The sequence below is a fragment of the Salmo salar genome, chromosome 04 (assembly GCF_965601325.2).
Source record: "Salmo salar chromosome 04, fSalSal1, whole genome shotgun sequence".
Lineage (NCBI taxonomy): Eukaryota > Metazoa > Chordata > Actinopteri > Salmoniformes > Salmonidae > Salmo > Salmo salar.
The window spans coordinates 69,625,899-69,646,993 of NC_138294.1; the positions used below are offsets into that span (position 1 = coordinate 69,625,899).

The following is a 21,095-nucleotide window of genomic DNA, read 5'->3' on the forward strand; positions in this document are numbered from 1 at the left end:
ATCTAGGGAAAAAAATAATTAAAAAAAATAATAAGTGCTAATATTGTACAATCCAGATGTGCAAAGTTCTTAGAGACGTACCCATAAAGACAGCTGTAATCACACCAAAGGTGATTCTAACATATATTGACTCAGGGGGTTGAATACATATCTAATCAAGATATATTAGTGTTTTATTTTTCATATATATTTCTTCCACTTTAACATTATAGTATTTTGTATAGATCGTTGACAAAAAAATTACAATGAAATCCATTTTAATCTCACTTTGTAACAACAACATTTTGAAAAAGTAAAGGGGTGTGAATACTTCCTGAAGGCACTGTAGTGAGCAAGCTGAAGACCAGCAGTCGGGTTAGCGGATCAGGGTGATGTAAAACTTTCCCAGCGGTTGCTGAAACCTTCTTATATCATGGTATGCATTTGAAAACCTATAAAATGGCTGAATCATAATCAGCGGGGCAGAGAGCTGCTCCTCGGGTGGTTGGACACAGTGGAAGTCTCCGCGGTCCACAGCAAGTCAAATAAGAGCCAGCAGCCTCATCCTGAGATTTGCATGTGGAACTCTTGGATGCCAGAAGGGAAAATTTATGTGGAATTTTGACAGTTATGGGGAGAATTATTGTGATAAAACTGGTGTGGCTGACCGTAATGATATTTCACTATGCTCATACAGTTAGAAAATACTTTTACGACATTTTGAAAGGCAAACGTCATTAATTAGGACTTTTAAGGTGGTGTAAGGAGCAGTATGAAATTATGCCAACATAATGCAGACGGAGGCAAGCAAACACGCGGGACATCAACACAAAGCAGCTACTGTCTGTTCTTTATCTTTACAACTTTCACAGTTAAGTGCCACTGTAGAGGAAGCTAACAATAACATTCCACATTGCACTGCATAGCTATCCTCTCAGTCAACATCGATCATTTCTCAAAACAAGAATAGACTGACGAGTTTCAGAAGTTCTTTGCTTCTAGCCAATTTGAGCCTGTAATTAGACCCACAAATGATGATGCTCCAGATACTCAACTAGACTAAAGGCCAGTTTTATTGCTTCTTTAATCAAAACACCAGTTTTCAGCTGTGCTAACATAATTGCAAAATGATTTTCTTGTGATCAATTAGCCTTTTAAAATTATAAACTTGGATTAGCTAACACAACATGCCATTGGAACACAGGAGTGATGGTTGCTGATAATGGGCCTCTGTACGCCTATGTAGATATTCCATTAAAAATCAGCTGTTTCCAGCTTCAATTGTAATTGACAACATTAACAATGTCTACACTGTATTTCTGATCAATTTGATGTTATTTTAATGGACAAAAAAGATGCTTTTCTTTCAAAAACAAGGACTTTTCTAAGTGACCCCAAACCTTTGAACGGTAGTGTATTTGTAATAAAGCAGCTTTCTTAACAACATTTTTGCTTCCCCTTCCCCTACATTTATGGCCCATTCCAAAGATTATCCATGGAAACATTTGGATCAGGATATCAGCAGGAAATATAAGCATCTGAATAAAAATATATATATTTCTGGGGCAGGATAAATTCCCATCTCTCCACGCCTGACCGCTGCTGAACTAACGTGGAGAGGGAGAAAGACTGACAAAGGGCAAAAAAGTCAGAGATCGAGACAACAGAGTGCGAGAGAGACAGCGAGTGAGAAGAAGTGGAGCCATAGCTTGGACTGCGAGCTATCAAAACTGTTGAGATTGCCGGAGCGCACGTGTGACAGGCGAGGGAGGCCCCAGTGCGCTCAGGGACCGGATGTGTGGCAAAGTAACCGTTACTGACATCACAGCAAACATCACACTCCCTCTCGGATGCTGGCCCAAGTATCAACTGCCATATCCCATTCCATTAGGCTGGGTCGTTTCAAGGGATGCGTGCAGGCCAACCGTAGGTGCAAAACCACAATGTAGAAATTAGTTTGTGAGGTGCATTGTTTGAAACTTCTCTGAAATGATTTGATAACGTTATGCATCTACCTTTTGCTGTACTGTATTGAGATTGTTGCTGAGATAACAATGACAAGTTATGCTGATGCCATGACACTAAACCCTGCATTTCCAAGTACAGTACAACGGATATCAAGTCTGTCGATTGATATCTTATCTACTTGCAACATCAGTCCAACAATAGTACTTGAGAGGGATGTCGAGGAATCCAACTATTATGTCAACTTCATGCTCTATTTAGCAGAGCCTTTTTGCAACCTGCTCATGTTCAACAGGCTTGACCGCTCCACTTACCTGCTCAATTACCCCCCATCCCCCCGTTTACAACTGCATCAAGCACTTTTATAGAGGGGGGAGCATTGTTCTGCCATGAGCCAATGTTTACATTCTTCACCAAGGCAGGTCCTATGGTATTCCATGGGGAAAACTGCTATAGAATATTTAGAAATGACACCATTGAGAGATGACAACAGTAACAGTATAATATGGACCTATCCAATTATACGCAAGCTGTGGCCCCCAAAAAAGCTTTAATTGCCAGTGGGAGCAATGTGTCCAAAGCAAACAGTAGAATTGCATCTGCCCATTAAATGTGGTCCTGGGAGACAGTGACCTCTGTTTGTGTATGAGAGCGCTGGAGCATGTCACAGCCAGGCCAGAATGGCTGATTGTTCCAAGCTGAATACCCCATTGGAGTAACAGAGAGTTCTGGCTGAGAGAGGGATGACATCAGCCAAAAGTGTGTGGTCTCACAGGACAACTATGAAAATGGTCCTTTAAGACAACTAACAAATAGAGCAATATTTGTCTTGGGGGACCAGAGTGAGCTCATTCTGACGTCTTATTTTCAGGGAGTCCACATGAAAACGCTTTATAAGACATCCATCTCAGCCTTTGTCAAGATAAGGTTGATGACATGCAAACTACAAAGCCCAATAGACCTCTAAAGGATCAATGTGGTATCTCAAAGCTATGAATCAATTTAATGCATGTCATTATATGATGTAATTGCCACGACTCACAGGAGACATCAAGGGTGTAAAGAAAACGCAACACTGTTCTTGTGAGCATAAGGACATTCAGAAAGAGTCTTAACATAAATAGGTCTGCCTATAGGACACTTAAACCTAACTGCTGTTGAATATTAACAGACCCTCACAAATGGCAGTCATTGAAGGAATGAGCAGGTAAAGCAGGTTCAACCTGAGACATAGATGGGCAATGGCTGGTACCTAATTAAACTCAGTGGGAGGGAAATAATGATTTTAGAGTAATTGTCAAAGGAATGTTAGGGCTGATTTGAGTTTCAACAACTGTGCTACTAGACTAAATGACATGATTGCCCACATCACGTAAATCTAATAACAAAAATAATTTCAGAGAAGATCAACAAAACGGCTCAAACTTTCATCGATTGACAACATAATTTCAGAATTTAGGTGAGAAAACAGTGAATAAGTGACAAATAAACGGAATTTAGGGGCAAAGACAGTTCTAACCCCCCAGATACAACTGAAGTACACACTATACTAGGCTACAAATTAAATCCCATACCGTAATACATTCTTACCTGCGTTTCAGTGGGATTCTCACTTTATTACAGGACTTTAAATAGGGGATCCAAGGTAAACTGTAGGCAATTCCTTACAGATGCTCGTTCTGTAACTCCTCATAATTTGGTTAATACGACTAATTATTTCAAAAGACACCGCCGACAAAACTTCACTTGACAATCACAAAATGTAGGGCTACCCATGGACAGTGAATAGCAGTCAAAAATAGGATTAGGATAAGTGTGCTTCTCTCACTCCTCAGCGAGTCTACTATGAGTTCAATCGCCCCGCAAGCAAACTTTCTTCACAGCATTCTTTCCTTTCAGTTAAACCAGCCCCCTCCCGTGTCAGTTTACAACCCAACTAGACCATTGAACTGAGAAGAGGGTTGCTGCGACCGGAGTATGGGCAAGTGGGCGTGTAGAAAGGAGAGTAGCAGGCATGTGGAAAGGAGTGGGTGTGTCGAAAGGAACGATTTTGGCTTGTGGAAAAGAGTGGGTGTGCTATAGGCTAGACGGTTTTGATTGAGAGGTGTTTATTTCTTTCTTACCACGCAACGGTACATTGAGCTACCATACGAGAATATGGACTTGTGTTTTGAAGCCATAGGATGAGTCAGTTGTATTTCACTGTTAGTTTTACACAAATAATTGTACATTTTCAGTTATAAAACTGATGATTGTTTATTTTTTATTAAAAGTACTTATGATGTGCTTACTGTGACTGTCACATACACATGGTTAGCAGATGTTATTGCGAGTGTAGCGAAATGCTTGTGCATCTAAACTCAGCAAAAAAAGAAATGTCCCTTTTTCAAAGATAATTCGTAAAATCCAAATAATTTCACAGATCTTCATTGTAAAGGGTTTAAACACTGCTTGTTCAATTCATCATAAACAATTAATGAACATGCACCCGTGGAACGGTCGTTAAGACAAGCTTACAGACGGTAGGCAATTAAGGTCACAGTTATGAAAACGTAAGACACTAAAGAGGCCTTTCTATTGACTCTGAAAAACACCAAAAGAAAGATGCCCAGGGTCCCTGCTCATCTGTGTGAACGTGCCTTGGGCATGCTGCAAGGAGGCATGAGGACTGCAGATGTGTCCAGGGCAATAGATTGCAATGTCCGTTCTGTGAGACGCCTAAGACAGCGCTACAGGGAGACAGGATGGACAGCTGATCGTCCTTGCAGTGGCAGACCACGTGTAACAACACCTGTACAGGATCGGGTACATCCGAACATCACACCTGCAGGACAGGTACAGGATAGCAACAACAACTGCCCGAGTCCAACTTTGACGTAATGTCCTTAAAACAAGTCAAAATGAGGCTCAGTAGTGTGTGTGGCCTCCACATGCCTGTATGACCTCCCTACAACGCCTGGGCATGCTCCTGATGAGGTGGCGGATGGTCTCCTGAGGGATCTCCTCCCAAACCTGGACTAAAGCATCCGCCAACTCCTGGACAGTCTGTGGTGCAACGTGGCGTTGGTGGATGGAGCGAGACATGATGTCCCAGATGTGCTCAATTGGATTCAGGTCTGGGGAACGGGCGGGCCAGTCCATAGCATCAATACCTTCCTCTTGCAGGAACTGCTGACACACTCCAGCCACATGAGGTCTAGCATTGTCTTGCATTAGGAGGAACCCAGGGCACACCACACCAGCATATGGTCTCACAAGGGGTCTGAGGATCTCATCTCGGTACCTAATGGCAGTCAGGCTACCTCTGGCGAGCACATGGAGGGCTGTGCGGCCCCCCAAAGAAATGCCACCCCACACCATGACTGACCCACCGCCAAACCGGTCATGCTGGAGGATGTTGCAGGCAGCAGAACGTTCTCCACGGCATCTCCAGACTCTGTCACGTGCTCAGTGTGAACCTGCTTTCATCTGTGAAGAGCACAGGGCGCCAGTGGCGAATTTGCCAATCTTGGTGTTCTCTGGCAAATGCCAAACGTCCTGCACGGTGTTGGGCTGTAAGCACAACCCCCACCTGTGGACGCCGGGCCCTCATACCACCCTCATGCAGTCTGTTTCTGACCGTTTGAGCAGACACATGCACATTTGTGGCCTGCTGGAGGTCATTTTGCAGGGCTCTGGCAGTGCTTCTCCTGCTCCTCCTTGCACAAAGGCAGAGGTAGCGGTCCTGCTGCTGGGTTGTTGCCCTCCTACGGCCTCCTCCACGTCTCCTGATGTACTGGCCTGTCTCCTGGTAGTGCCTCCATGCTCTGGACACTACGCTGACAGACACAGCAAACCTTCTTGCCACAGCTTGCATTGATGTGCCATCCTGGATGAGCTGCACTACCTGAGCCACTTGTGTGAGTTGTAGACTCCGTCTCATGCTACCACTAGAGTGAAAGCACCACCAGCATTCAAAAGTGACCAAAACATCAGCCAGGAAGCATAGGAACTGAGAAGTGGTCTGTGGTCCCCACCTGCAGAACCGAAGTGTGATTGGCTTGGAGTCACATTGTGTTGTTTAAGTGTTCCCTTTATTTTTTTGAGCAGTGTATATATGTATGTATGTATATACAGTTGAAGTCGGAAGTTTACATACACTTAGATTGGAGTCATTAAAACTCATTTTTCAACCACTCTATGTTGCAAAGTATGTTGCAATGCAAAGTCATCAAACTATACACACTGTATGTGCATTCAGGCTGAAGTTTCTGCAACAATCTTCCCCAATCATTCCCCACAGGCCCAAACTACACAAGGAAGTCTCTGTGCCTCACATACTTTCACGGCCCAGAGCATGTGTGTCAGGAAATTGACCAAAGCCCCATTGGGAAAAGCATGACAAATATTACTGTCTCCTTCACACATTCTCCATTCTATCTCTCACTTTTCTTCTCTCATAGACACATCCAGCTCTTGTCTTGGCTCGCTTGCGCTCCTCACAGCTGCCTAAGTCACTCGACTGGTCCCCAGACAGGAAGCCAGCTCCAGCCCAGGGAGGAAGTAGGAGATTCAAAGAGTAGCGGGGTCAGAACATCTGGACAAACACCTGCCATACAAGGGCAGTCAGGCTGGTGAAAACAGCAGAGCTGACCACACTGTTGCTCAGACTTCAGTGTTTGTGTGGATAACGTGTGTGTCTCTCAGACTTCAGTGTTTAAGTGTGTGGATAACGTGTGTCTCTCTCAGACTTCGAGAAAGTTACACAAAAGGACTCTAGGTTTAGTTACACCGTAACCCTTCATCCAAGTGAGACAGTTTGCAGATGTCCTTTTAAACTTGAGTTAAAAAGGCTAAAAACAATTCTGGGAACCCTCTCAGCTTACCAAAGTAACTTTTTTTCAAATGCAACTCAATACAGTGGTGAAGCCAACTTCAAAGGATCTCCTTCAATCTGCTCACTCTCTGAAATTTCAGAGGTAGAAATCTCAACCCAGTTCGCCAGCTAAAAGGACAGGAACCATTTTCTATGCAGGGGAGCTGGTGAGTGTATGTTTGAACATGGCAGGGTTCCCCTGTTAGGAATGTAGCCATTTCAGTGACCATGGAGAAGACTGGGCTCCTTACTGTTGCAGGACAAAGCTTAACGGTCCAAAGGATAATTTTATAGCACCCGCCTTAAAGGGGGGACTTGAATAAATCAAGCCAGTCTAGACCCCAGCCACAGCCAAAAGTCTTTCAAGTTAAACCAAACAGAGTAGATAACTACAGCTGGCTGGTAACCAGATGGGGGGACACTGAAGAGGTCTGAAGAAAAAAAGCAGCAGGATCAACTCCTCAAAAGGAACCCTGATAAACCTAAATAATAAAAGGTAAATAACACAGCAACACATTCATTGGAAATAGTCTAGTAATCAACTAATTAAGTCTAGTGCAAGTGAATCTGATAAAGGTCGGTACGTTACACTCCGACAACAGTGCTCAGGTTAGAGAGTAAGTGGATTTAGCTGTTCAAGTGAGTTCCCACGCATCAAAGAGAAGGCTCCTAAAGTATTTTTATAAACTTGACCTAAGCACTTGTGTTACATCCTAGAGTGCACCAAGAACTAAGAATGAAGAGTGAACTAAGAATTAACTGCGGACTGTGGTCCTAGCGTAGTGGTATTTTAGAGACTTGGTGAACAGACAGAGAAAGACAGAGTGCCTCAGCGGCGTGCCGTGTGCGTTAGTAGTGGGTTAGCTCTGGGGTGGTTAAGGCACACGTAGGGATGGACACACGTGTCTACCTGTGCTCAGGCTGTAGAAGTTTAACGGGTCGGTCACCCATGCACTGTCCTGCTTTACACTCTCCATCTCCAAATCTGTATGCCGGCACACGAACGGATGGATAGGCAGGAGAGGCGGGTAGAAACGGAAAGGGAGAGAACGGTCCTGTTAGAGGAGGAACATGGCAGGAACAACAGCTTGTTTCTGTTTCCAGACTGTCACTCAGTCAGATAGCTTGGCATCTGACACTTGGTGGTGGAGGCACAAAAGGACATTAAGCATTATGTGTGCATTGGTTAAAGTTCAATTAATGTACAGGAAATGAATAAACCTTTCATAGTACATCATTGGGCAGTGAATACTACAAAAATTTGTCAGCAAATAAAATCATTTTCACTGTATAAATTGGTGTCAGGCAGTACAAAGTATCATTAAGTGTTGCAATGACTATTGAATTTGACAACCAGGTGTGGAAGGAGGAAACACAGTGTGGGTAAGAAAAGTATGTGGCCCTTAAGTGCATCCTTCCTTCCTCCCTACTCTAATCAGTGATTAAGCATGATTAGATAGATGAACCCAAGGGCTCCATCACATGGATTTCACCTGTCCAGTCATTTCTAATAATTGACTACTTGAAGGAAAGAAAGAAGGATGCATTTGAACGGGGCCTGTGTTTGTGAGAGGGATAGGGAGAGGGGGGTGTATACCAGCACGCACAGGGTGGGAAGAGACTCCAGGAGGCAGGCCGCAGACCAGAGCAGGGGAATGCTGAAGTAGGGTGGGGAGCAAAGGGGATGACAGTGAAATAAACAACAAGCTTAATCATGCATGGAGCAGCGTGAAGCCGTGCAAAAAACGACATGCAAATTTCAGGTGTGTGACCAAAATGGCAACCCAATGAGTGGAGATCTAAAATGGGTGGGCAAGCAAATAGGAGCCATTTCCACAGAGTTTACTTTCTTTGTGTGCATTCAGGGCAGTATGACAGATATAGCATGATGCATTATTTTATTTGCATAACACACCATCTAATATGCTTAGAAACATTGGCTTTACATTTTGTGCACCAGATAACATTGGGCCATAACCCCTAACAACATCTGAGACGGCATAGTTATGGTGATGATGCTATTCCTCATTGCGGATCCTATGGGGTGTGTTGTTTTTTTGCCATGTCACCACTTCCCTGTTCCCTTTGCCTTGATATTGTTCCCAGCAGGCCTTGCATGGTTCTGCTCCTACCAGGCCTCCCACCTCAATGCCAAAGGGTTGGTTCTGACACTGAGTAATTCGGTGATTCACCCCTTGAATTGGAAGGGAATCTTTCAAGACTAATTTAGATAGGCTTAAGGTGTCTGATCGAGAGAGTACATGGGGCTTGAGTCCAAAATGGCACCTCATTCCCTACATAGTGCTCTACTTTTGGCCAAAGCTCATGAACTCTGGCCAAAAGTAGAGCATTATAGTGAATGGGATGCCATCTCAGGATATAAGATATGAATAGGATGGGATGCCATGGAAAGGGCTTGGCAGCCTGGTCATTCCGAAACATGACATAAGCTGCACTTTTCACAATTCATCTAAAAGCATTACCCATGTAAGAGGGGGTCAAAGTCCATGCATGATAGAGTTTCTATTACGCCTATCGGAATGTCGTGGCTGTTCTTTCTGATTGTGATAGGGCTTTATGGTACACTCAGGTGTTGAATGGCAGTGTTTGTTTTTGGACACTCATATGAGTGCGCTAGGTGGCTTATCTGTTTGCTGTGGCTACCTATAGATCAGTAATACGTGTTTGCATTGGATTGACATTGTGCAAATAGCGACATGAGACACAAGTTTAGGTGGTTATTCAAGAGCACGATAACTATGGATTTCATTTTTCAAGTTGTGAAATGTTGAGTAGTGGGAATTCTCATTGGACACTTCGTACCAATATAAGATCATCACATTCAACTAAAGAGATCAATATTATAATCTAGGTTTTATGTTTTTATTTTGCAGTCTAGTGTTGTGTTGAATACACAAGTCTCTTCAATCAATGCCTAGGTCTATACCGTCACTAAACCTTCCTTTTGGATTCACCCTATTGTTTTGTGGAGCCTGCCCTGAAATACATTTAAAAAGGCCAGTTAACATGAGAAATGTTTGGGTTGGTTGTGACTTCACTCATTCAGTGGTCTCTGCTGCTCTGTCTTTGCAATGACATGATATGTGTTCCCTCACATTGCTCTGTGCTTTAGCCTCAGCTGACAGACAGACAGACACTTGTGTAGAGCATTACCCTTACTCCTACACAGAGTGGCACTAGCACCTGCTGCAGCTCAGTCACCATGACACACCACACATCCCATCCACATCATCATCATCACACCACACACTTACAGTTACAGTTGGGAATCCCCCCCCCCCCCCCCCCCCAATCTCACCAGACATTATCATACTCTAACGTTGATATTCATTTTCCATAACACCTGCTTCCTGCTGTCAGAAATATCCGATATATCTAGTTAGTAGTTTATAGTTAATGATGTCAAAGTCACAACAACACATTTTTGATAAGACCTATTATATACTTTATCCACAAAAACAACATAGCACCCAGTGGGAGCGAACGCTAGGAGAGTCACGGACGCCTCACTGTTATTAGAGAGGTACCTGGTTTTGGCACAGAGTTGGTGACGGACTGCGGCACCTTGTCGTTTATCAGCTCCACACACTCACTGGGAAAGAAGCCAACCTGGGGAGAGAGGACAAAAAACCTTTTTACACACACACACACAGAGACAGAGAGAGGAAGAGAGAGCACAAGAGTGAGCAGAGAGGATGAGTGTGTGTGAGAATGAGTGAGTGAGTGAGTGAGTGAGTGAGTGAGAGAGAGAGAGAGAGAGAGAGAGAGAGAGAGAGAGAAAGAGATCTGTACCATTAAAGACTGATAAACAGGCTTCAGCCACTTATATCAATATGTCTCTACTGTGCATCTGGCCTTTGTTGGAGACCTCTCTCTGGATTAGGGAGTCCATAGGCAGTTGGTATAAACACATACTAAAAGGTTGGTGTGCGACCCAGGATGCCACTTGAAAATGTGCTGTGCTCTTTGCCGTGTTCAGTCAAGATCATGTGCCTAATTAGCTGCCCAAGCTATGGCTTTTAGGAATGGACTGTGCCAGCTGAATCAGAGGTAAAGGCCGGAGGGTGTGTGTGTGTGTGTGTGTGTGTGTGTGTGTGTGTGTGTGTGTGTGTGTGTGTGACTGTGTGCACATGCTGTGTGTGTATCCCAAATGTTTTATATCAGAAGAACATTTCCTTCTAGTCTATAATTGGACATTGGACAGCAGTCAAAATCTCTACAGTCAACCGGAAAGCAAAATATCCTTGTCGGACACAGATGGTAGTGTGTCAGGTAGCCTAGCGGTTAGGGCATTTGGCCAGTAACCGAAAGGTTGCTGGCTCGATTACCCGAGCCAACAAGGTGAAAAAAGCAAGGCACTTAAACCCTAATTTGCTCAAGGGGTGCCATACTACTATGGCTGACCCTTTAAAACAACGCATTTCACTGGACCCATCCATCCTGTGTGCGACAATAAAACATATATTTCTTTATATTATTTTTCAGATGAACATGAGTAAAACAAATAATTTCTGATTTAACGCAACTGATCCTCCCAGTGTAAATAGACATAGATGCCTACAGGCTAGGGATGGGCAGGTTTATTTGAATATGCAAACAAAGTATTCTATCACTTTTGTGAGTATACTTTTTTTTTTTAAAGATGCCTATTTTAACAAAGAAAATATTTTTTCTAAATTACATGTAAATATCCATATGACATTGTTAGATACAAGGATACACTATTACATTTGAAATTCTTAATGTAATAAAACAACACACTTTTGAATGTAGTTTATATGATGTGCGCCCCATGAAATAGGCTTCATACACACGTAGCTTGTTTTTGTCGGCCAAGGAAAGCGGCACCACAGTCAGAGACTCTATGTGTAGCAAGTGAAATGACGGATCACTAATACAACGCAAGATGGAATTAAAATTACGAAATTAAACTTTAGCGAAATGAGAAAGAGTAGGCTACAACAAGCAACCAAAATCGCAGCAAAATGTAGACTTGCTTTTCTAGTCTACTCCAACTTATTCCAGTCAAGAAAGGCACAGTCAAAAAGGGATGATAAATAACATTGTGGCTGCAACAAGTTAGCTAGTGTATCAAGTCTGACGAGCTAGCTACTCTCTCTCGTCCGTTCCCATCTCACACATACCGTCCCCTCCCCTGCAGCAGCAGAGCTGCACAGTCTCTCCCGGTATTCTCAGGTTAAAAACATATGTAAAAAAATAAAATAAACAAAAAACATGTATTTCGAATATCTGGAAAAAATGCATGATATTATTAGAATAGTCAAATTATTTCTAACGCCCATCCATGCTCCAGGCTAAACTGTCTTCCTCAAGTCTTTGTGAGTGTTAAGAAATCTCTTAGGCTGTATAATAGAATAATATAAACCTCTTAGGCTGTACAATAGAATAATATAAATCTCTAGGCTGTATAATAGAATAATATATATCTCTAGGCTGTATAATACAATAATATAAATCTCTAGGCTGTATAATAGAATAATATAAATCTCTAGGCTGTATAATAGAATAATATACATCTCTAGGCTGTATAATAGAATAATATATATCTCTAGGCTGTATAATACAATAATATAAATCTCTAGGCTGTATAATACAATAATATAAATCTCTAGGCTGTATAATAGAATAATATAAAACTCTTAGCCTGTATAATACAATAATATAAATCTCTAGGCTGTATAATAGAATAATATAAATCTCTAGGCTTCACTTAATGAGTTTGGAGGAAGACATGATATAAATATTTTAGCGTGCTTTAATGAAGATGGGGGAAACTGCTAAACCAAAGCCATTCCCAGCAGAGCAATTTGACAAAACCCTTCTCTGTCATTATTGACTAATCATCTAGTCCTATCTCTGATTTACAAATCTTAATGTGTGCGATACCTAACAAATCAGAGACCAGACTACACTAATAGACACTTTTAAAGAAGCGTCTATTTGCTTAGGAGGATGTAACCTACACGCTTTGCAAAATAAACGACTTCCATCTTGTAGTAAATGTGACTGATAAGAGGCTTGAATGTGACTATCATAGGGATCCAAGGTCCAGCTGTCTTGCAACTTACAAACAGTACTATCCTATATAAAGATGTGACGCATGCTGAGCACTCAACGAAAGAAGCTCACCCTTTCCATGGTTGGATTTTCTCTCTCCCTCTTTCTCTTTGGACCCTCCAGCTGTCTTGCTCCTTCCCTCCCTCTATATATATATATATATATATATATATATATATATATATATATATATATATATATATATATATATATATATATATATATATATATATATATATATATATATACACATATATCTCCCCCCCCCTCTCTCTCTCTCCTTGAGGCTCTGCAGGCAGGCTGATGTGTTGTGTCATACAGACAGACGTGAGCTGCCTACCTGACCTCAAGCCACAGACTGACTCAGACTGCCTGTAGGGTGACTGACTGCCCTCCGGTGGAGATAGCAGGGAGGACATTGACATCTGCTTTGTGCTAGCAGATACACAATCCAATCAATGCTCCACCATCTAGTGGAGCATTTACATACAATGGCGTTTCCCCAAAATCCAGATTGGTTTCAAGGACCAACATTGTGTGTAATAACCTAGTTATGACATCATTGTTGAAGACCAAACGTCATGGTATGCACCAGACCATGCTTCTTGGTAGGAATGAGTACCATGATTCATAATAATGAAAAAATAGACAGATAATACCTTTGACAAAACCAAGGAATCTTCATCTACTTGGTATAGCAAAATGACACACAAATAATGTTCCCTCTCTTTAAAACTCAGCATATGCACCCCTATAGTACAACAAAGCAACAGGCAACAACCGCCTCCAAGAGTATTTAACCTAACAGCTTCCCAAGTTCCTGATTGTCCTTCTGCAGCGTTCCATCCAACATGGCTGCCCTCCCAGCTGGCATGTATCAGTATTTTTCCCCCGGGGCAGGAAGCGGCAATGCTATGGGTCAGCTATGACCAGAACACTGCTAGGGGTCAATGCTAAGGGCCCAGGAAGTTCAGCTGGATTAGATCAACAGACAACACAACATCAGGCTTTATTGGGCTCAAAGAAAGACTATTGATCACTTTAAATGGAATACTGGAAAACGTAGCTATGCTAATATAATCACATCACAATCGAGAACAACCACTCTGTGTACCCATTTTGTATGATACAATGAGTATGTCTGTCTTTAACTGACGAGAAATGTTTAACCCAAATGAACAATGAGCTGATTTGGTCTTTTGTATATGGGTAAATATAGTAGAATTAGCTAAACGGCCAAACCAAATGTGACTGAAATGCGAAATTGATAGACACCAAAGCACAATAAAAATCCTGGCCTTGTGGAGTCTACAGTAGATCAGTAGATGAGTGGATGCCAAGCCATCTGTGCGCAACTTATAACACCCCAGGTTCTAGTCTGCAACACAGTAATTGTTTGTTTGTGTGTGTGTGCTTCTGGGCCACAAACCTGAAAGCCGTGCTTGCCCCTCCACCATGTGGTGTCCTCTTTGGGGGGCATGTCAATCACCGACACAATGTCCCCAACCTGTCAGGGGAGAGAGAGAGATAGGAGGGAGAGAGAAAGGGGAAGAGAGGAGAAGAGAGGGAGAGCTGGATCAGTGTTATTGCTAAAGAAGGGACTCACTAGTCATGCTGTGAATACATCTGAGGGGAAACATCATCCTACATATAGAGATGGTGGGTATTATTTGCTAAGAAACGTTTGGGAACCACTAACTGCATCAGAGAGTATTTGTACAGAAGAATTGCAAGTTCAATCAGATGTGAAAAGAGTAATGGAGAAACAACTCCCTAGGAACAACAATGTATTCGGGCATCTGTAGAATAGTAAATATGATGCAGATTACCTGTCATACAGCAAAGAACAACGTGCTCATAAAATACGTATGATTATTTATCACTGCATCCAAGCACAGCCATTTATCCATGACATTCCCATTTGTATCTGCACATATGTCCATGTGAGTGTGTGTACACGCATGTGTATGTGCACGTGTTGTGTTTAAATGCGGTTCAGCTCTCCCTATCCTTGGCGGTCACCTCGAAGGAGAGCTCGTCGGCGGCCTGCGCGATGTAGCGTTTGATGACATGGGCGGCGGCGATGGCGGGTACATTGATGGAGGACTCCTCGTGGACCAGTAAGTGGTTGCCCTTGTTATCAACCTGGAACACACACACATAATCAAGTTAGTGTCATATTTACTGTCTGTCACTGCAGACATTACACTGGGTTGGTGAGTTACTGTTCTTTTATACAATGGGTGGGGCTAATCCTGGACGCTGACTGGTTAAAACAGCATTCCAGCCAGTGTTTATTCCACAAGTTACCACCAGCTAAAGCTATGACGTTTAAATGCCTATTTACTCTGTTCCATCTCACTGCGCAATCCACTGTCTCATCAGCCCAGCCAGGCAATTTATAAACTTGATCTCCACTGTAAAAAGCATCTAGACAATATATCCCATTTCTTTTAGACTAGCAATTGGTTTTCAAATGCGGAGATTTGTATAAACCTTGCTTTCTGTCTCTGACATTTGCAACATTGTTTCAGTATTGAAATTCGATCTCCAGCTGTCTCATAGTAATGAACGTGTAGATGTCGGGATGAAACAGACATCTACACCATTCAAACAGTTTTAGAAACTTTAGGGTGTTTTCTATCCACAAGTATTAATTATATGCATATCCTAGCTTCCGAGTTTGAGTAGGAGGCCGTTTAAAATGGGCACGAATTTTTTTCAAAATCGCTGTAGCGCCCCCTATCCTAGGCGACCGTCAAGAGGTTAACGAGAGTCTTATCTTTAAAATGGTGTAAAATAGTCATATGTTTGAGAAATTGAAGTTATAGCATTTTTGAGGTATTTGTATTTTGCGCCACGCGATTCCACTGGCTGTTGACTAGGGTGGGACGCAAACGTCCCACTGGCCAAGAGAGGTTAACTGACCTGATTCAGCTTATCAACGAGCTAATTATTAGAATCAGGTGCTAAATAATACATTAGGGTTGAAGTGAAAACCTACAGGACAGTAGCTCTCCAGGAACAGGGTTGGAAAGCCCTGGTCTAGTGTGTGTGGGAGATTGACAAACAAACACAGACAAGACAGACAGACAGCATGAGACACCCAGACAGAAGCTCACCTCCATCCATGTGAGGGCGGGCCCACAGTTGATCTTGTTGTCAGCGATCGCTGAGAAGCGGGAGAGGTAAGCCATCAGCATCTGGGAAACTGCCTGTGAGAGAGGAAACCAGGAACAGACAATGGGTAAAACACCAATATAAAATACTAGTTCCACACAGAGTGTTGAATGACCTACAGTTACTAAAAAGGTAGTGTATGTATGTACAGCACCAGTCAAAAGTTTGGACACACCTACTCATTCAAGAGTTGTTCTTTATTTGTGCTATTTTAGTAACCAAAAGTGTTAAACAAAAGAAAATATATTTTATATTCTTCAAAGTAGTAACCCTTTGCCTTTATGACAGCTTTGCACAATCTTGGCATTCTCTCAACCAGATTCATGAGGTAGTCACCTGGAATGTATTTCAATTAACAGGTGTGCCTTGTTAAAAGTTAATTTGTGGAATTTCTTTCCTTCTTAATATGTTTGAGCCAATCAGTTGTGTTGTGACAAGGTAGGGGTGGTATACAGAAGATAGCCCTATTTGGTAAAAGACCAAGTCCATATTATGGCAAGAACAGCTCTAATAAGCAAAGAGAAATGACAGTCCATCATTACTTTAAAACAGTACAGTCGCAAAAACCATCAAGTGCTATGATGAAACGGGCTCTCATGAGGACCACTACAGGAAAGGGAGACCCAGAATTACCTCTGCTGCAGATAAGTTCATTAGAGTTACCAACCTCAGAAATTGCAGCACAAATAAATCCAAGTAACAGACACATGTCGACATCAACTGTTCAGAGGAGACTGCGTAAATCAGGCCTTCATGGTTGAATTGCTGCAAAGAAACCACTACTATCGGACACCAATAATAAGAAGAAACTTGCTTGGGCCAAGAAACACGAGCAATGGACAGACAGGTGGAAATCTGTCCTTTGGTCTGATGAGTCCAAATTTGAGATTTTTGGTTCCAACCGCCGTGTCTTTGTGAGTGTAGAGTAGATGAACAGATGATCTCTGCATGTGTGGTTCCCACCATAAAGCATGGAGAAGAAGGTGTGATGGTGTGGGGGTGCTTTGCTGTGACACTGTTAGGGATTTATTTTGAATTCAAGGTGTATTTAACCAGCATGGCTACCACAGCATTGCTGGCAGCCAAGTATTAATCTAACAGGAAATGTAATGTCTCAAAAAAACATTGCAGTTGTAGCCTGTGCACTCACAATGGCTGATGCGCATTTCACACGCTCTGTATTTAAAAGCCATAACAAATATCATGGTTGTAAAACAGTTGCTATAGAGAGAACATTTATGTCTACAGAAAGCTTAGAACCACCTCTCTTCAACAGTGACAACAGCTGCGGTTTTCCCGCAATTGGATTTTGAAATGTTATAGCCTACAATCAGAATACTTTTTTCTCTCTTGGAATGCAGGAGGAGAGGGAGTGAGTCTCGCTCATCATAGAAGCAGGCCACAACGAAACAGGCACGGGGCAGGGCAGAGACTTTAATTACAGGAATCATAATTAAGGCTCTGAATTAATAAATAAATTGTTGGTAGCACTGGTGCTCTCAACTTAAAAAAGTTAGGAGCACCACATAAAATGTAGGAGCACCAGAAAATAAGATTTTTTAAATTGATTGAGATACAGCCTACATGAATTCTAGCTACTTTTGAAGCAAATGTTGTGCCCTGTCAACTAATATGTAACCCTGTAAATGCATGCATTTATTATAAAAGCTCAAATGTTTATACAAATAGCTGTCATTGAAATTACAAAGCAATATTAGGTTTCTGCATGGTGTAAAAAGCACTGTTTCCTATTGAGATGCGTTACAATGAAAATTGTACACGGTCTCTTTAAGAATGTCAGTGATGTTCTGAGTGACAACATGCAAATCGGTCATTTATTCATTGCTATGATCATTGAACTCCTGAAGAAGCTATTCCTTTTCCATTCTTTCTGTGCCCCCAAATGTTTGGATATACTGGTAAAGTTACCAGGTTGTTAGCTTGCTAGCTAATGAGGTAACATGACTTAACAAGGTGTTAATGGCCCATAAGTAGTTTTAGAACGGCTCATGACATAGTTTATGAAGGTAAAATACAGCCCGCCAATGGAGATGCAACCAGCTGCAGAGCCAATGCACAACAGAAGGGAAAAAATGTAGCACCGGTAATATGGGTCACTACTTTTGAACAGTTTGGGCTAGAGATAACCAGTTTTCTCTGTAGTAATGGTGTAACCACCACAGTCACGGATCAGCACTCACTTTTTTCTCTAGGGTACTCAGAAACAGCGATACAGCAAAGCATAACCTTTACAACAATTATTATCTGGCAAAAAAAACATTTTGCACAGCTAAATATTTAGGAGCACATGCGTTCAAAATGGTCACACTAGAGCCATGATCACGAAGAAAACGCACATTACTGTTTGACCAAATCATGGTTACAGCATCCTAAAAAAAAACATTTGGAGTGAAGTGACCATGTAGAATGTGCAGCTCGCACCGATGCGACCAATTAAACATGACTTGCACAGCCAAGTAAAAGGGTCGCAAAATGCAACTAAACTGTCGCAGTCTGTAGCCCTGGTGTGTGTGTCTGACTTGAGCATGGGCCAGAAAGACATGTTTGACTGAGCTCATAATGTAGCCAATCCTAATGATATTGAAAGGACGGTTGTTTCTAGTTTTTCATTGGCAACTTCTTGAGTAATGCACTATAGATGAGAGAAAATGAGATCGAGAGCAAAAGGAAAGACTGAGTGGTGAGCGCCTAGCAGAAGAAATCAAACGCTCCACTGGAGGCCGTTTGGAGAGTAGAGGGGAAGAGGGAGAGGTTAGAGAAGGGGAGAGGAGTGGGGGAGAGGAGTGGGGAAGAGGGAGAAGTTAGAGAAGGGGAGAGGAGAGGGGAAGAGGGAGAGATTAGAGGAGAGGAGAAAGGAAAGGTTAGAGCAGAAGGAGAGGAGAGGTTAGAGAGCTGAGCTCCAAAGAGAGGAGAGGAGTCGGTGAGATTAGAGAAGGGGCGAGGAGAGAAAAGGAGAAGGGATACGTTAAAGGATAGGAGAGCAGAGGAGAGGTTAGGGGAGAAGAAGAGAGGTTGGAGAAGAAGAGAAGAGGTTAGAGGAGAGAAGAGCAGAGAAGTGCAGAGTGAGTCAGAGACGAAAAGAGCAGAGCAGACCATTGAGGTGGTGGGCATGGGGCCAGGCCAGACGTGGAGCCAAACCCTTTCCTGACCCTCTCTCCGGGAGGTTCCAGCCCGCTGCCTGCCACATTGATTCCAGTACATGAGCTGGCACTGTGCGTACCCAATCAGAACAGGGTCCACCAACACACATACACAGAGGCCGAGTGTTATAGCCCAGAGGAAGGGGCCTAATGGGGCGCAAGCTGACGACACATGTACATGACACAGACAGCTTAGCCCTGGTTTTAAAAGGACCATAGCCTCGGAGCGTTTGTTTTCTTTCCACAAAATGTGTAAACATTTATAACCAGATCAGCCCCAACTTTACCCACAGCCAGGACAAATCTGGCCAGGAGGAAACGGTGAAAAAAAGGCAATTCTATATGTGGAAGATAGCAAGACGTGTAAAATGACAAAGCATGTCAGAGGGTTAAAAAATATGTTTTTCATTTGAGACTTCACTGTGGCACTAACCAGACCAAACAATGATTAATGAGCTATCAGATCTGTCCAAATATTTAATGAAGGACATATGTCACCTTGAGGGAGCTCAATAAAGACGAAGCTGACAAGGATCTCTGGTTAAATCAAATATGTCCCTACTCAACCCTCAATCGTCAAATGTCACAGGGAGGGAGAGTACTTTGAAACTGACGCCATATTTAGCCTCAATGACAAAGCAGGCCGGCTGACTGAAAAAATAAAAATAACAAAAAACTGCTGAAAATAAAGCCCTGACTTTCAAGTTATGAAAACTTTAGCAACAATGCTACAATACGAAGCACTTGATTTGGAAGGTAAGTAAGCATCTGGTATAGAAGGCTTGCTGTACATAGCAGCAGAGGAGGGCCTTGCATGGTCAGGTCTGGTTTGGGCTTAAAGGCTATAATGGGTAAGGAAAGGAAAGCTTTTCTTTGATGACCTGGATGCTTCCCTTGTTGGGCTCCATTTGTTGGTTACTGTTGGTGATGAATATCCTGGCGCTTCCCACAAGACTTGTGCTATTCAGCGCACTAATCCAAAAGTGAGCCTTCTCCTCTGAGTGCCAGACAGGGTGCCTGCCCCAAATGGCACCCTAGTCCCTATATAGTGCACTACTTTTGACCAGGGCTCATAGGGCTCTGGTCAGAAGTAGTGCACCATGTTGGAAATAGGGTACCATTTGGGACTCTCTTCAGCCCCTCTCCTTCCTGTCAACATGACCAAGAAAACATAGACCAAGAGGGCTAAGACTCTCCAGAAAGACAAAGACTAGAGAACATGTGGTACCACAGCAGTAAAGCCAAGCACAACATCAAGGCCTTGAAGGGAAGGGAGGCTGGCTGGCTGGCTAACTGAATCAATAGGGAGACTGATTGGTTGGTTGGTTGGTTGGTTGGTTGATTAGCAGTGAGTTTCCTGATTTCGCTGAATATTCTTACCAACATTGTACAGGTTTTCTCTAAGTTCTTTTAGACTTAACGAGTCATGGAAGATATTGTATAAGGTAATGTCAGCTCATTTCGAACAGGCAATCTAGCTCCCCAAGTACTGGCCTACAAAACAGTGACAATCAAGTATTGGAATGCGCAAGCAATATGTTGGTTAGCATACTAGCTAGGCTAACACTATCCAAATACCTGCAGTAGCTAGGTACCAAAATATGCGCTTCAAAGAGGGGCCAGCAAAACAGCCTCTCGACAATACGGTTAGTGACATTTTAATTCAAGCCAATTTTCCCCTACACCAATTAACCCTGTAAGGACCTATGTGTATTAAATGCCTGAAGGCTACAATCAAATAATGACTGCTGACTGAAGTTACTATACGCCAGCTCTCTGCTATTACTTGTCCCAGCAGCCACAGACAAGTATTAAACTGAAAGGTCCGACATCTCGTTCCTCCAATCACGACTGAG

The 21,095-nt window shown here is 42.7% G+C and overlaps 1 protein-coding gene across 8 annotated transcripts in view; it reads right to left on the reverse strand.

Annotated features, from left to right (window-relative positions):
• LOC106603643 (rho GTPase-activating protein 32) overlaps positions 1 to 21,095 on the reverse strand; it is a 248,754-nt gene that overhangs the window by 20,638 nt on the left and 207,021 nt on the right. For 3 of the 8 annotated variants that reach the window (XM_014197555.3, XM_014197553.3, XM_014197560.3), the window contains 6 exons: positions 16,021 to 16,113; positions 14,921 to 15,043; positions 14,328 to 14,405; positions 10,348 to 10,429; positions 8,407 to 8,457; positions 7,710 to 7,784 (listed from right to left, as the gene is read on the reverse strand). In XM_014197555.3, the coding sequence (XP_014053030.3) occupies positions 7,710 to 7,784; positions 8,407 to 8,457; positions 10,348 to 10,429; positions 14,328 to 14,405; positions 14,921 to 15,043; positions 16,021 to 16,113 (502 nt within the window). Of the gene's footprint in view, positions 1 to 3,534; positions 3,906 to 7,709; positions 7,785 to 8,406; positions 8,458 to 10,347; positions 10,430 to 14,327; positions 14,406 to 14,920; positions 15,044 to 16,020; positions 16,114 to 21,095 lie in introns of those variants that run through there. The other 5 variants (XM_014197559.3, XM_014197558.3, XM_014197556.3 and 2 more) reach the window with 4 other exon arrangements.